The 16890-nt window shown below is 52.0% G+C and overlaps 1 protein-coding gene across 1 annotated transcript in view; it reads left to right on the top strand.

Annotated features, from left to right (window-relative positions):
- Window positions 1-350: 350 nt before the first annotated feature.
- The window catches only part of ATP6AP1 (ATPase, H+ transporting, lysosomal accessory protein 1), a gene marked incomplete at both ends in the record, with an annotated part of 19987 nt that continues 3447 nt past the window's right edge, over window positions 351-16890 (top strand). Inside the window, 7 exons of the mRNA XM_015405566.1 lie at window positions 351-482; window positions 1989-2063; window positions 4977-5170; window positions 6510-6562; window positions 8684-8769; window positions 11305-11540; window positions 13827-13874. Coding sequence (XP_015261052.1) covers window positions 351-482; window positions 1989-2063; window positions 4977-5170; window positions 6510-6562; window positions 8684-8769; window positions 11305-11540; window positions 13827-13874 — 824 coding nt within the window. The remainder of the gene's footprint in view (window positions 483-1988; window positions 2064-4976; window positions 5171-6509; window positions 6563-8683; window positions 8770-11304; window positions 11541-13826; window positions 13875-16890) is intronic.

Below are 16890 nucleotides of genomic sequence, written 5' to 3'. Positions count from 1 at the left end.
TGTTCATGTTCTTAGGGTCAGGAGAAGACTTCTGTATATGGAAAGAGAGCCTACCGGTAGCCATCTTTGTCTCCCTCTGACCCATTTTGGTGTAGTGGTTAGGAGTGCGGACTCTAATCTGGGAGAACCGGGTTTGATTCCCCACTTCTTCTCTACATGCAGCTGCTGGTGCGACCATGGGTCAGTCACAAGTTCCCTCAGAGCTGTTGTCTCACAAGCAGTCCTCGAAAGAGCTCTCTCAGCCCCACCTCCCTCACAGGGTGTCTGTTGTGCGGACAGGAGGGGAAAGGAGATTATAAGCAGCTCTGAGACTCCTGGTGAATCCAATCTCTTGTCTTCCTTTCTCTCTCCCCAGCTCTTTGTGGTCCCCTCTGGCAGCCCCTCACGAGGGGCACGTGGTCACCGAAACGCAACTTGCGGCTTTGCTGGACTCGGCGCTAAACAACGGGCCCCATAACGTGCTGCTGCTACTTCAGGACAAAGTGAGTATTTGTTGTTGGTCCTCTGGCCGGTCCCCTCACGACTTAATAGGATGCCTACAATTTGTTTTTTAACGTAGTTTAACTTTTAATGTAAGCCAGCCTGAGCCTGCCTTGGTGGGGTGCGGGCAGGATATAAATTGAATTACATAAATAATATAAACTAGTTGAACAGCAACATCTTCTTCCTGGGACCCCTTCTCTTGTAAAAGCTCTGAGAACCTCGGCCTAAAGCCTGGGTCCCTCCACCAGTGTAGAGTTCCAAGGGTTCCTTGGTTGGCAGTTAAGCCCAACGACTTGCCTGCCAGGTTGCCCTGGGATCGCTAATCGTCTCGTCCGGATGGATTTGGTCACGTGTGGTTCTGAACTGAGCCAATCAAGAGCCAGTTTGGTGTAGTGGTTGGGAGCGCGGACTCTAATCTGGGAGAACCGGGTTCGATTCCCCACTCTTCCACATGCAGCTGCTGGTGTGACCTTGGGCCAGTCACAAGTTCTCTCAGAGCTGTTCTCGCAGGAGCAGTCCTCGGGAGAGCTCTCTCAGCCCCACTTACCTCACAGGGTGCCTGTTGTGGGGAGGGGAAGGGGAAGGAGATTGTAAGCCGCTCTGAGACTCCTTCGGGTAGTGAAGGGCGGGGTAGAAATCCCATCCCTTCTCTTCTCTCTAAATTCTCCTTTCCTGCCCTGATTCAGGAGGTCTCCCGGGAACAACCCTCCTCCAAACTGCATGGCTTCTTGATCAGATTTGTTGTCCAGGGATGTTTCTGCAGCCCCTTTGAGGGTTCGGGACCACGGCTTTTAGTGCAGAATGTCAGCTACGCTGCCATGAGCGTGGAGATGTTTTCTATTTGCTTTGCATTCCTTCCCATGCGCTTAATTGCTTCAGAGCTGTAACGCTTATCTTTGATGTTGTACTGGGGGAGAATGTGGTGTCTGTCGTCCGTGGGAGCTTCTCCGTTCCCAGCTTTGCAACCGTTAGAGAGTCCAGCAGTCTCCCGCGCGTGAGAGCACACCTAATTGGTGATTGCTGGGGGGTGTGTGCATACGAATGCCCTATATCCTATTATGCACACAGGTATCCCGCCATTCCTAACAGTGTTCGTGTTATCGCATCTATGGCTTTTCAGTAAAAGTAAAACCTTCCTGGAAGACTGTACTTCGTTGCTTAGCTGCGGGCCCTGACACAGAAGGGGAAACGCAGAGTTTCCGCTCTCTTCCGTACCCACACGGGAGTCAGTGAAGGAGACGCCGCTTCTTTTCCTTGGTCATGTGAGCGGGAGGCATGACTTTACATGTATCACTTCCTCATTTTCTTTCTCCTGCCTCGGAAGTTTCCTTTGCTCATCCCCGGGCGTGGTGATGGAAAGGAATTGTTTGGCTTTTGTATTAACTCTTTGTTGACATAGGATGTGGGACGGGGTCTAGATCTGGTGGCCAGCAGAGCAAACCGTTCCACCGTTAAGGCTTTAAAACCAGTGCTTTAAAAGGCTAACGAAACGTTTCCTCTCTCAGCTCAGCGTTGAGGATTTCACCGCCTACGGAGGGGTTTTTGGCAACAAGCCAGACAGCGCCTTCCCCAATCTGGAGGTAAGAAATAATGAGTGGTGTGCCAGCGTGAATCATTGATTCCCGCCACCCGCATAGATGATTGTACTTCCCGATGGGCCACCACATCTCAGGGAACTGTCAAGAGAGCAAGTAGAAGGGGAGGAACTTGGAGCATGGTCATGAGTTCGAATTCCTGCCCGACCAACTGCAGTTCTTTCCCGTCCCTTCTCTTTCCGAGGCATGCATTGTCTGCCACAAAAAAACCGCCTTGTTCCTTCACTTGTAAGTCTTTTTATGCAATACATTTTATTGAATAATTGAATAATCATAACAGGTTGTATACCATTCAGACCTAGATATATACACATTTGAGTGAGTTGTGAACATTAGCAATACAATCAACGACAATTTATGTGAAATAAAAATGTAGTGATGCATAGAAATTTGTAAATGTGATACTGAACTTAAACACACATATAAAGCTTTAAGTCTTGTGGCAGCAGAAGGGTAGAGGCTCAAAATCCCAAGCCAGACTCAAAACCGTGGTTTAGTTCAGCCAACTATAGGTAGTGTGTCTGAACTCAGGCTGCCTCAGTGGCTACAGTTAGTTGGGATCCACCAAACCAAGATCTGTTAACCACAGCCGGTGGCAGTGTCATAGAAATTTGTAAATGTGATACTGAACTGAAACACACACATAAAGCTTTAAGTCTTGTGGCAGCGGAAGGGTAGAGGCTCAAAATCCCAAACCAGACTTCACCCAAAACCGTGGTTTTAGTTCAGCCAACTATAGGTAGTGTGACTGAACTCAGGCTACCTCAGTGGCTACAGTTAGTTGGGATCCGGTGGCAGTGCTATGTATCGCTTATTGTACGTAGGATCCTACTTAACATGGTCTCTGTACCGCATAGTGTGTACCGCATATGTGATGCTTCAGTTCTTTCTGGTGATTCCAGACTTCTCAAATCCTAATCCATGGGCTACTGAATGTCCCGTTGTGCTGACTGGACTGACTCCCAATGTGTCATCCGCCCTGAGGCCCTGTGAGAAAGGGGGACAATAAGTAACGTAAATAAAATAAAAATAAGCCATATTTAGCCATAAGCACTGCCCATTGACGCGATCAGGGCAAGGGGAGAGCATTTGCTTCCCTTTCTTCTTGCGGCATCTTCCGGGTGGAAAAACTCCCATCCACAACTCGCTTTTATCCCTGTGGGAAAAAAGCTTCCAGAACCGAAAAGTGCGGTAAAAGAACGAAGGATGTGAGAAAAACGCGATCAGGGCAAGGGGAGAGCATTTGCTCCCCTTTCTTCTTGCAGCATCTTCCGGCCGGAAAAACTCCCACCCACAACTCGCTTTTATCCCTGTGGGGGGGAAAGCTTCCAGAGCCCAAAGTGAGGTAAAAGACCGAAGGTTGTGAGAAAAGGGAAGATTAAGACATTTTGCACATTTTAAATGTTTCAAGAGCCAGTTTGGTGTCGTGGTTAAGTGCGCGGACTCTAATCTGGGAGAACTGGGTTTGGTTCCCCACTCCTCCACTTGCACCTGGCTGGATGACCTTGGGCAAGCCCATAGCTCTCATAAGAGCTGTTTCTGTCAAGAGCTCTCTCAGCCCCACCTGCCTCACAGGGTGTCTGTTGTGGGGAGGGGAAGGGAAAGGAGTTTGCAAGCCGCTCTGAGACTCCTTTGGGTAGTGAAGGGCAGGGTATAAATCCAATCTCTTCTTCTTCTTCTTTTACCTCACAGGGTGTCTGTGGTGGGGAGGGGAAGGGAAAGGAGTTTGTAAGCCGCTCTGAGACACCTTTGGGTAGTGAAGGGCGGGGTATAAATCCAATCTCTTCTTCTTTTACCTCACAGGGCATCTGTTGTGGGGAGGGGAAGGGAAAGGAGTTTGTAAGCCGCTCTGAGACTCCTTTGGGTAGTGAAGGGCAGGATATAAATCCAATCTCTTCTTCTTTTACCTCACAGGGCATCTGTTGTGGGGAGGGGAAGGGAAAGGAGTTCGTAAGCCGCTCTGAGACTCCTTTGGGGAGTGAAGGGCGGGTATAAATCCAATCTCTTCTTCTTCTTTTACCTCACAGGGTGTCTGTGGTGGGGAGGGGAAGGGAAAGGAGTTTGTAAGCCGCTCTGAGACTCCTTTGGGTAGTGAAGGGCGGGGTATAAATCCAATCTCCTCCTCCTCAATGGATGACAGTAACTAGTGGTAAAACGTTAAGTTCTTCACTTGTGTATTTCTGGACACTGAGGAGGGCAACTCAGACAGCAGGGTATACTTAAAGGCTACAGTTGTTACTCCAGGGACAGAATTCAGAATCAGACGTGAAATTCCTCATCGCTAGGCTTGACGCCAGCCGCGATGTCTGCTTCCACGCAGCATCAGAAGCTCCGGATTGACCAGTGTTCCTTCTCGTTCTCCCCGCTACTGATTAGAGCAGTTCACACCTGGAGCGGAATATGACTGCTGTCATCTTTAGATGGGCAATGGGCAGTGCGAGACCCTGCGGGGCTCCAGACTGCCGCTGAGCGGGGCTTCTTGGGTTAATGAGCGGCCGCTCACCCCCACAGCTTCGAGGGAACACTGGTCAGCCTGCCCCGTGTGGCAGCCTGAAAGCCCATCGTGTCCTGATCTTGGAAGCTAGGCAGAATCGGCCCCGGTTAGTACTTGGATGGGAGACCGGCAAGGAAGCACAGGGTCGCTACGCAGAGGCAGGCAACGGCAAAACCATCCCCGTTCGCTTCTTGCTGTGAAAACCCTACAGGGCCGCCAGAAATCAGCTGCGCCTTGTTGGGGGGGGGATAAAGGCACGTTACAAACAGTGCGAGTCCCCTCTTCTCAGCTACAAAATTAGCGATCATATGAAAAGAGCCGTCTGGGGCCCTCTGTGGAGCTCCACCCAACCTGCCGTTTGAAGTGTGTGACTCGGTCTCCCTCCCTCCCTGTCTGCCCGCCAGAACGCCTTGGCCGCGGCTCCGTCTTCCTTGGTGCTGCCTTCAGTCGACTGGTTCGCCGCCGACGCCGTCCCCGCTTTCTTGAAAGCCAAGCTGGGCATCGCGCCCCTCCACGTGGCTCAGAACACCCTGCAGCAGCTGAAGCTCAACGCCAGCCTCCCCGCCCTGCTGTTGGTACGGCTGCCGTACACTACCGGGTGGGTATCCCCCCCCGCAGCACCGCTCTTTGCATTGTCGTGGCTTGTACTCCTCTCCTTCTGTGTCCCTCCCTCCCTCTGTCTGTCCGTCTCTCCCTCTCTCGGTGCAAACAAGGCTCATGCAATCTTGGGGTGTACCAACAGAGGCCTAACATCCAAATCGCAAGATGTGATAGTCCCGCTGTACACTGCATTGATCAGGCCACGCCTGGAGTCTTGTGTGCAGTTCTGGAGCAGGTCTCACTTCAAAAAGGATGTGGGCCGAATGGAGCGGGCACAGAGGAGAGCGAGGAGGAGGATCGGGGGCATGCACGTACACCTTCTTCCCCGACTCCTTCGCCTGGTGTCATTTTATGAGGCAACTGAACAGCTGCCCCCTTGACCGGCTTGAGCCAGCGCGAGAGCCCAGTTTGGTGGAGCGGCGAAGAGCGGGGACTCTAATCTGGGAGAACCGGGTTCGATTCCCCACGCCTCCCCATGCAGCCGCTGGTGTGACCTTGGGTCAGTCACAAGTTCTCTCGGAGCTGTTCTCTCAAGAGCAGTCCTCAGAAGAGCTCTCTCAGCCCCACCTGCCTCACAGGGTGTCTGTTGCGGGGAGGGGAAGGAGACTGTAAGCCGCTCTGAGACTCCAAGCGAAAGGCGGGGTAAAAATCCAATCTCTTAGTGAAGGGCAGGGTATAAATCCAATCTCTTCTTCTTCTTTTACCTCACAGGGTGTCTGTGGTGGGGAGGGGAAGGGAGAGGAGTTTTTCAGCCGCTCTGAGACTCCTTCGGGTAGTGAAGGGTGGGGTATAAATCCAATCTCTTCTTCTTTTACCTCACAGGGTGCCTGTTGTGGGGAGGGGAAGGGAAAGGAGTTTGTCAGCCGCTCTGAGACACCTTTAGGTAGTGACGAGTGGGGTATAAATCCAATCTCTTCTTCTTCTGAGAGGACTTGTGACTGACCCAAGGTCACGCCAGCAGCTGCACATGGAGGAGTGGGGAACCAGACCCGGTTCTCCCAGATTAGAGTCTGTGCTCCTAACCACTACGCCAAAAATAACAAATCTAGCTTTCTACATACACTCAGATACGTAAGAGACATACCGCTTACAGCCACGTTATGTTGGTGCAGTGTGAGATTCCTGGGCACCCCTTCGTGATGGTGGAGGCAGGCCATCCTGGTAAAAGGATTCCTTGAGGCGCGTTGATGTGTGCATGCACGTAAACCTTCTACCCCGACTCCTTCGCCTGGTGTCATTGTATGAGGCAACTGAACAGCTGCCCCCTTGACTGGCTTGAGCCAGTGCGAGAGCCCAGTTTGGTGGAGCGGCGAAGAGCGGGGACTCTAATCTGGGAGAACCGGGTTCGATTCCCCACTGATGGCACCAAAGGAAGTTCTCACCAGCAACGGTGAGTCAACAGCCACAGAATCTGTCCCTACGTCGCGTAGGGAGGCCAGGCTGAGTGGCCTCTCCCTGACAGAGAACGCCAATTGGGATGTTGCTCTTGGGGTCGTGTTCCGCTACCTCAGGGAGTTTGGTCTCGTGTAGAACTTTCTGGAACAGGCGCTTGTCACCTGACGGGCTAACCCTCTGCCTGTCACGACGTGAGCCCCGACGGTCAAGTGTTGATTACCCGAGAAGGGGCGGCCTCCCTGTCAGGATGTGAGTAGGGAAGTTCTGCAGGGACTTCGTGTTGTGGAATTGGGGCTGGATTGAGTGTCAGTCCCCTGCTAAAACTCCGCAAACCCCCTGATGCACCTAGAATACTTTAATATCTATAGTAATTAGCCCATGTACTTGAAACCTTGGTTCTGTTTTGCTCCCAGGAAGCTTCAGGCGTGTGCCGTGTGCCGCCTTCACTGGACAAGACTTCGCCTCGTGTGACTTCTGCTTGCTGGGCATGTTTATATTTTGCACCAGTCAGAAGTCACTATCAGATTCTAAATAGATAAAGAGTATCAGAAACTAGCTTCCTCGATTCTGTGAGTCACCCTAGCTTAACCCAGCTTCCCTTGACTTTCCTGACCCCAGAGATAGAAAGAAAGGGGCTGACTTTGTTGTATGTGTCCTATATGTGTCAAATGCTCGTCACAGACTTGATTGACAGTTACATTCATAAGAACATAAGAGACGCCAATTTTGGATCAGGCCAAAGGCCCATCCAGTCCAACACTCTGTATCACACAGTGGCCAAAAATACCAGGTGCCCTCAGGAGGTCCAGCAGCGGGGCCAGAACTCCAGAAGCCCTCCCACTGCCCCCCCAAGCCCCAAGAAACAGAGCATCCCTTGCCCCAGACTGAGAGTTCCTATCTATACCTTGTGGCTAATAGCCACTGATGCACCTCTGCTCCATATGCTTACCTAATTCCCTTTTGAAGCTGTCCATGCTTGTAGCCGCCACCACTTCCTTTGGCAGTGAATTCCATGTGCTAATCACTCTTTGGGTGAAGATTCGCTTCAGTGGGTGAAAGAGGGTACCTTAATGTCTGATTTTAGTCTTGTTCCTGGTTGTTCTGATCAACTACCCCTCCGTGGGTCTTGGCCAAGCAACCAAGGATATCCTTTATCGAATCACAAGTGCACTATTTATGAATTGGGGAAACGATGCTGAATAGTGAAATGCTACGAAAAGGTTTTCTGACTTAAGAATGCGTAATGGCATAAATTCCATCTCGATTTAGAACAGAGGCGGCCAAACTTGCTTAACGTAAGAGCCACACAGCACAAACGCTAGATGTTTGAGAGCCGCAAGACATGAATAGATATTACACACATGTTTTTATTGGAAAATATGCAAATTTGCTTTTTTATTAACATTAAATGAGATTGCGTGAAAGAGCCACATGTGGCTCCCAAGATGCAGTTTGGCCACCCCTGATTTAGAACGTCTGTCTCTCGTGTCTCTCTGCAATTGGGAAGCCAACTTCTCTCCCTCCCCAAAATGAACATAGGGGCAATGAGGGTGCATGCAAAGGGTCCCTCATTTCCCCAGCAGTTTGCAAGGAAGAGGAGTGATGTCGGACTCCTGCAGCGATCAGTCCCCAACAGCTTTCATTCAAAGAAAGTTTATTGAGACATTGAGAGTATGCAGATACCTTAACCATTCTGTGTTAGAACTGGAGGAAAGCGCGCGCAGCAAACAGATATACATTATTCGAGGAGGCCCCCTGATGGCCCAGGGCCAATCAGGGATCAGATAGAGGCCTGCCAAAGTAACGGGCAACTTTTCCCAAGAGAGAGACTACACCAGGCACTGAAGGTCATAGAGAGATAATCGAAACGCAGGAGACGCAGCGGAAATGAAACTTAACATCCCAGAGTCACCCCCACTCCTATGGCAGCCAGGGCTTGAGAAAGGCCTAGCTGACAAGTGAAGAGCGGATAGACGGGGGAGGGCTGGAGTCTGCGGGGCAGGCGGTGGCGCTGCCGGATTGGGGCAGAAGGTCGCTCGTGGGCTCCCTGGTGCCGCGGCTGGGGCCCGGGTGCGGAGGTTGTCTGTCCTTTTCCTAACAACCTTTCTCCATGCAGATGAGATCCTGGGGCAGGTTCTGAGCGCCCTCCAGTCGGAGGACATCCCCTACACAGCCATCCTCACGGCGCTGCGGCCCTCGCGGGTACGTACCCCTCCTGAGACGCTCGTTCTACCTCCATGAAAGTCCTGCTCTGTGCTCCCGGTTCTGGAAACACGCCCAACTGACATGTCGCTTCATCCGTTTTATTAATGCCATTTGTATCTACTTTCTGGTCCGAAAGAGACCGCTTGTGGCAGAGGTCCCCAACACGGTGCCCTTGGGCGCCACCCCTGCAGTGCAGCTCCCTCCAAGCCGCGGAGTCTCGTGAGCAGAAATTCTGCTTTGTGTGCGCTGCCAGCATGAACGTTGTGAGCGAGCGATTGGGCTTCTGCATCTGGAGCCCTCCCCCCTGAGCCGAGACCAGAATGTGTGAGCCAGAGGCTAAAAAAACACCTGTCAGCTACCACACACTAACTCAGCTTAGAGGGAACACTGCTCTGGAGCCCTCCTTCCCGAGCAAAGACAAAAATCTGTGAGCCGGAGGCTGAAAAAACTGTGAGCTAGCTCACACTCACTCAGTCTTAGCGGAAGCACTGCTCTGGAGCCCTCCTTCCTGAGCGAAGACCAAAATAATGAGCCGGAGGATGAAAAAACTGTGAGCCAGCTCACACTAACTCAGTCTTAGAGGGAACACTGCTCTGGAGCCCTCCTTCCTGAGCGAAGACCAAAATGTGTGTGCTGGAGGCTAAAGAACTGTGAGTTGGCTCACACTAACTCAGCTTAGAGGGAACACACGGTGCCCAGCCACCACCTTTCCTGACGCCCGCCAAGTGTTTTTTGGAAGTGGGCAGGGACAGGTAGGGCGTTTGCCAAACGAGGCTTCTGATTGGCTACACCGCTCGCAGGGTTGTTGTGAGGCTAAAGCGGAGGACAATGTCAGCTGCTTTGCGTCTGCAGGGAACACTGCTCTGGAGCCCTCCTCCTTCCTGAGCGAAGACCAAACTGTGTGAGCCGGAGGCTAACTGGTGAGCTGGAGGAAACTACCTCAGCTTAGAGGGAACACACCGTGCCCGGCCAGCACCTTTCCTGGCGCCCGCCGAGTGTTTTTCGGAAGTGGGCGGGGACAGGTAGGGCTTTTGCGAGGCTTCTGATTGGCTACACCGCTCGGAGGGTTGTTGTGAGGGTATAGCAGAGGACAATGTCAGCTGCTTTGCGTCTGCACCGGGGAGGCACGTGGGATATAAATCTAGTTGGTTAACTAATTAGTGTGGGATGACTGGACAGGTGCATTCCATTAAGTAAATTAGGATGGGAGTAAATTAAGTAAAATAATATACAATCATAAAATCATAGAGTCGGAAGGGACCTCCAGGGTCCCCTAGTCCAACCCCCTGCGCAATGCAGGGAATTCACAAATACCTCCGTGCCCACACACCCCCAGGGACCATGCCCAGAAGATGACAAAAAACCCTCCAGGATCCCCGTCCAAAATGGCCTGGAGAAAATTGCTGCCTGACCCCCGAAGTGGTGATCGGCCTTTCCCTGGGCGTGTAAGAAAGGGGCCACGAGAACTAAGCCCCGAGGCAACCCTTCCTGCCCTCCCTCTTGTGATCGGCCTCAGTTCAGAGGGCCATCTCGCCTCTGTTTGAAAACCTCCAGAGCCCACCGCCTCAAAAGGATGTTCGATCCAGTGACCTCTCTTCGTAATGCCTTCGCAAGAAGCTTTTGCTATAAATGCATCTGATGAAGTCAAGGAACTCCCGTTCGGTTTTTGCTGCCACAGACCGACATGGCTGACTGTTGGGTGATAGTGAGATATTGAAAAAATGGTATTTAGCAGAGATAATATAGCCCAGCAGAGCCTGAGTAAAGTAATTCAGACTGAGAGTCCATGTGTGATTAAAATATAAAGTTCTTACTAAATTCTAGCATGGGGAAGGGTAACTGGGATGAAAATAACAAAAGTGCATAATCGGCTACATCCTTACACTACAAAGACAAAACTAGAAGAGAGATTATGGCGGCTCTTCTTCTTGAGAACACCAAACAAAGACGGGAAGAGGAGCCATGAAATGGTAATATACCTTGACACTTTAGTCCCAATCAAATCCCTAGATCAGGGAGAAAATTCCCGGGCATCCTACATCTAAAGAACATTGGTTACATGAGAAACATGTGACTTCCTGTGAGTAACATAAACAAACATTTAACCCCAGATATACTGAGTGTTTTCAACTTGTAATATCCAACACTGACCACTTGTAATCCCGGAGCTGACTTCATTTATGGGATTTTTTTTTTTTTAACGCACCTCCCCAGTTAGAGCAAAATGTTTCCCCCGGAGCTGTGAGTATAAGATCCAGCCAGTCCCGTCACTTTAATGGTAGCCTGCTTTTCTCACTGATACTCAGGGTGGATGGCAGAACACGAAACAATACAGTCGGGCACCCAAAGACATTCAGCGGGCAATGCAGTAGGCTATTATCTTGCCGGTACCGCGATGAGACTGGGCTTGACATTTGACCAATACAAAATACTACGTGACCACCAAGCCTAGCCACAGTTTGTGGACCTTCCGCAGGGTGGCACGCTAACCTCTCCCAAGCTTATATCTTTGCCCCTCCCCTCCCTGCCCAGGTTGCCCGGGACGTCTCTGACTTGGCCCCCGAGAAGGTGGGTCGGCAGCTGCTCCAGAAGGACGAGACGCTTTCCCCACTTCAGTACCCAAAAACCGGGACCCCCCAAATGCTCTTCTGGGCCAGCAACTTCTCCGTGGCCTTCAATGACACGTGGCACGAACTCACAAATCTCACATTTGGGAACAACACCTCCGTCAACGTGGACGGTTCCAAGTCTGCTCCGGATGCTTCTCTGTGAGTTGGGGGGGGGGGAGTTAATAGCCGTAAAGTGGCCCTTCGCAGAAATGAACACAGGGAAGTCTGATGTGATCCAACAGTTCACGTGTCGGGAGGGTGTGTGTGTTAGAGGTGAACTGACAGTGAAGCTGGGGGCGTGAAGAACATAAGAACATAAGAGACGCCAGTGTTGGATCAGGCCAAAGGCCCAACCAGTCCAACACTCTGTGTCACACAGTGGCCAGAAATACCAGGTGCCATCAGGAGGTCCACCAGTGGGGATTCTTGGGGGAGTGTAAACTCTGGCCCGAATAAAAGGCCGAATATTCTGCCCTGATTATTCTGCCCCGAATAAGTTTACGAATGTCGTCCCCGCGGCCTGATCGTTAGAAGCTGTTCTCTGCTTCCTCTCTGGCTTCTAGGATCTCGTCTCTAGAATGGCTCACACGGTCGCAGTCTTGCCTCTACAGCAGGGGCACCCGCTAACGCCTTTCCTAGTGCCTGCCGAATGTTTTTTAGGGAGTGGATGGTGCTAGGTAGGGCTTTGGCCCAGCCGATGTTTCCTTTCTTTTTTTTAAAAAAACACCCTCATGTGTGCATTTGTGCGCACCTGGAAGCAATGGTGACCTCTGGTGACTGACCCGTACTGGGGGCCTGGAGGATATTCAGAGAGGGGGCTGAATGAAGCCTGCCCTTGTCCCCCCCACCTCTGGTGTTTCAAGGAGGTCTCCTACCCAAGCACTTGCCAGAGTCAGCCCTGCTTAGCTTCCGAGATCTGACGAGAGCGGGCTCGCCTGGAATATCCAGGGCAGGGCTTTTCTGGTGACTCTTGGGGTTGTTGTTTTTGTATTTCTCATATGTGCATGTGTGTGGGTGCCTGCTTGTGAGCGCGTGTGTGCACCTGGGAGTCACGGCGACCTCTGGTGACTGACCCCTACTGGGCACCTGGAGGATATTCAGAGAGGGGGCTGAGGAAAGCCTGCCCCCCGCCTCCCGCCTCTAGTATTCCAAGGAAGTCTCCCACCCAAGGACTTGCCAGAGTCGACCCCTGTGTCGCGGTAGAGCCAGGGAGGCAGGCAGACAGGGGGAGTCGCAATACAAGTCTAAAGGTCAGCCGGGAGAGCAGTCAGCACAGCATTAAACAAGTCCCAAAACGCCAGACAAAGCCGTAGTCAAACGTTACCAGAGGTCAGAGTACAGGGAGCAAAGCCGAGGGCGTGGTCAGGTTCAAAGCTGGAAGTCAGGAGCCAGAGCAGTCCAAACACAAGCCGAGTCCAAAAGCCACAGAGTCAAACAGGAATCAAGGCGCAGAGCTTCTGGTTCTACGAAGGAGGGAGGTTGCCAGCACAACTTGTTCATGGCCAGAGGCCCTACTAAATAGTGCTCTGGCCCATTAACTCATTAGCACCTTTGTGCGAGGTCCTGGCTGCTGTTAAAACTCAGGGCTCAAGGATCTCCGCCCTCTTGAACGTGCTTCTTTTCGTCGGCTAGCCAGCTCCGATCCCTAAGCCTACGTACAGGTGGGGGAGATGCAGGTGGTGAGCTGCTTATGGCCTGCTCAATCCCAGGTGCAAACCGTCCTGTAGTTGACTCAGATTGCTGTGTATCCTCCTCAGTACTTACAGTAGGTGCAGATCCTGATGCTTCTTCAGCTCTTAAAGGCACTGAGTCCTCCCCTCTTAGGCTGTCAGGAGCTGGCTCTGGGGCTGAGTCAAGGGCAGGCATGACACTCTGCTTCGCTTCCCAGATCCGACGGGATCGAGCTCGCCTGGAATACCCAGGGTCAGGGTTCCCAGCAAGGTTTCTGATGGACTATTGGAGATTTGACCGGCTGTGTATGGTGTTGCTTTGGCAGCAGCTGCCACCACAGCACAAGAATCTGCACGGCGTGACTGATAGTTAAGCTGTGGCCACTGTGTTGTGGCTGGCTCTGCCTCCCGTGGCAGCCATTTTGTGGCTGGCCCCCCCCCCCCCCCGTGTGGCAGGGGCCACTGTTAACCTAAAAAAAAAAAAAAAAAAGGTTGGGACCTCTGCTCTGCAGTCTCCCGGGCCTGAAACAACAACTCTGGTTTTCAGGGTGAATTCGGTTCATTTTGGGGCCAAATACTAAATTCTGCCTTGCGGAGTTGAATGATAGCATACACAGAGAACCCGGGTGGGGTGGGGGTAGATTCGGTCGAGCGTGGCTTTCAGAAAGTGGGGCGTGAGAAGGGAAGTCTACCCAGAAGAACGTTGTATAATCTGGGGCTGACGGCAACCTGCGGCTTCACCGTTGTCTCTTCTGACGTATTCTCCCTGTTTCAGGTTGGAGATGAAGTATGCAAACGTGGGCGGGAGTCCCTTGACAGTCAGGTATGTGTTTTTGACGAGAGCCCCTTCTTATCCTGTTCTAATTCCAAGACATATAATTCCCCAGCCGTTTATTCTTCTCAAGTCTGTGGAAATAATGACCTGGGTTGGTGTTCTCTCCGCAGCAGGGCTGGGTTCTGTTCCCCGGCCCTAGCCCAGGTTTTGAGATGAATCCCTTCCCAGCTCTAACGTGACCTGAAATTTCTATCACGTTTTCCAGCAGTTGGAGAGGGGGGCGGTGGGTGGTGCACAGGACCAAGCAGTGTGGTCAGGGCTATTTTGGGGCAGGAACGCATAGGAACGGAGTTCCGGCTGGCTCCCAAGTTGGCCACGCCCAGCAGGAACTCATTAACATAATAGGCCACACCCAACAGCAGAAACCCATTAGGATTGGCTACAATTAGGGGGTGTGGCCTGACATGCAAAGGAGTTCCTGCTACAAAAAAAGGCCCTGGGTTTTGACAACAAAGAAGGTAAAGAGAATAAGAAGCAAAAGGTGGGTGTGGCTGGATGACCACACTTCTGGTAACATGGGGGTGTGGCCTAATATGCGAATGAGCTGTGTGGTCAGGGATGTGGCCTAATATGCTAATGCGTTCCTGCTGTTGGGTATGGCCTATTATGCTAATGCGTTCCTGCTGGGCTTTTTCTACAAAAAAAGCCCTGAGTGTGGTTAATATTTAGAAGGCTAGGTGGTGCTGGGGACCCCCCCCCCCCCCAATTTCAGACTCTTGACTCCTAACCAGCGTTCCCTCTAAGCTGAGTTAGGGTGAGCCAGCTCACAGTTTTTTAGCCTCTGGCTCACACATTTCTGCCTCCGCTCAGAAAGGAGGGCTCCGGAACAAACTAATTTGTGCAGCCGCCCAACTGCCACCTCACAGCTTGAATGCCAGCAGCTCGCCAAGGAGAATTTTTGCTCAGGAGTGTCAGGTTCCACAGCAAGTCACTCTCCACACACGTTTCTCAAGAAGCGTTATGCTTTATTAGTGTACAAGACTGGTACCAGGTCCACAGGATTATTGTTAGGAATAACTAGAAGGCGGGGACATCCCAATACATATAGCTGGGCAAGGCAATTAGCTAAGCAAATGAACTTCGAGTGCGCGCTTTGCGGGAAGACTCCCAGCGGGTGATTACACAATGAGCGGGAGAGTCCCATGGTTTCCCGAGAGCAGAAAGATTCACACCAAATGTGGACCCCCAAGCCCTCCCTTATGCACAAGGCCAGACTGATAACGGCGTCTAGCTCCCACGGCCTCCCTGGCAGTGTTCCCTCTAAGCTGAGTTAGTGTGAGCTAGCTCACAGTTTTCTAGCCTCCGGATCACACATTTTTGTCTCGGCTCAGGGAGGAGGGCTCCAGAGCAAACTAATTGATGCAGCAGCCAAATCTCTCGCTCACAGCTTCAATGCCAGTAGCTCACAAAGTAGAATTTTTGCTCACGAGACTCCACAGCTTAGAGGGAACATTGCAGTCCCTGGCATGTTTACGGCAAGCTGCTGAGCTGCAAGCAAGGCGGGAAGAGGGAAGGGCAGACTACACAGATATGGCAGCTAGTGGACAAGGAGACTCCACAGCTTAGAGGGAACATTGCTCCTAACCCTCCATGAATTTATAGACAGGGTTCTGCGTCTTTTTGGAGTACAAAAGGAACAGCCTGTGGCAGGGGTGTCAAATACAAGGCCAGTGGCCAGAGCCGGACCATGCAGGGCGCTTTCCCGACCCGCAAGCAGCCGGTGGGAGGGAGGGAAGACAGGAGGCTGCTGGGAGGGGGGAGCGTGTGTGTGTGGCCAAAGCTGTCAAGAAATAGAAAGGACATGGCTGGGGCACGACCAGGGCTCTTTTTGTAGAAAAAGCCCAGCAGGAACTCATTAGCATAACAGGGCACACCCAGCAGCAGGAACTCATTAGCATAATAGGCCACACCCCTGAGAGCACAGCTCATTGGCATATTAGGCCACACCCCCATGTTACCAGAAGTGTGCCCATCCAGCCACACCCACCTTTTGCTTCTTATTCTGTTTACCTTGTTTGTTGTCAAAACCCAGGGCCTTTTTTTGTAGCAGGGGCTCCTTTGCATGTTAGGCCACACACCCCGAATGTAGCCAATCCTAATGAGTTCCTGCTGTTGGGTGTGGCCTGTTATGCTAATGAGCTCCTGCTGGGCGTGGCCAACTCGGGAGCCAGCCGGAACTCCGTTCCTGTGCGTTCCTGCCCAAAAATAGCCCTGGGCAAGACTATGAGGCTGAAGTAAAATAGTGGGGGGGGAGCGGGGGAATGGCAGCGCAGACGAAGAAAGAGTAGGCATGGTGTGTAGTAACCGGGGGTGGTGGTTATTTTTTTTTTAGTTGGCAAATGTAGTTAGTTCTTAGCAGGAGCCCAAGGTTGGGTTCCTGAGCCTGACCTGCAGGCTATTAGTTGGTTACTTAGCCTGACTCTGGGGAAAGGGGGGTCAGGTGAGCCTGGTGAAGCCTAATTGGCACTTAGTGCCGGTGGTCAGAGCTCCAGTCTGGTTAAAATGGAAGTTCTCCTTTAATTGGTTTGGACTTTCAAGTTTCCTGGAGGCTGAAGGGGGTGGGTGGGGGTTGGGGGTCTTTTTTGAAGAAACCTCGACTCTGCCTGATGGACTGAGCTTGTAGAGGTGCACCCTGGTTGACTGCTGTAAATGGATCGCTGGGGTTATACGATATGCAAGGTAAATTAGATAGCGGCTGAACCATTGTCTTCTTTTGGTGCACGGAATACTGGTACTGCTTTGCCCCGAAATAAACCATTTTGCTACCTACAGGTGTGGTGGGGGCAGGCTTCCCAAGTGCTTCCCGTGATTCGGCGGGGGACACAGACGTCCTCGCAGGATCATTCGTGCGGGGACAACAGACGCGCTGCACCATGCCACCGCCAGGAAGTGATGCCGGGCGACGCTCTGGCAATGGGGCTGGAAACTCGATGGTACCATCGAGTTTTCGGTCCCATTGCCAGAGCGTTCCTGGCAATGGCATCGTGCGTTACAGGGAGGAATG

The sequence above is a fragment of the Gekko japonicus genome, unplaced genomic scaffold (genome assembly GCF_001447785.1).
Source record: "Gekko japonicus isolate JY-2015 unplaced genomic scaffold, Gekko_japonicus_V1.1 scaffold2795, whole genome shotgun sequence".
Taxonomy (NCBI): Eukaryota; Metazoa; Chordata; class Lepidosauria; order Squamata; family Gekkonidae; genus Gekko; species Gekko japonicus.
The sequence above is the reverse complement of the archived record's forward strand: the minus strand, read 5'-3'. Positions and strand labels throughout refer to the sequence as shown.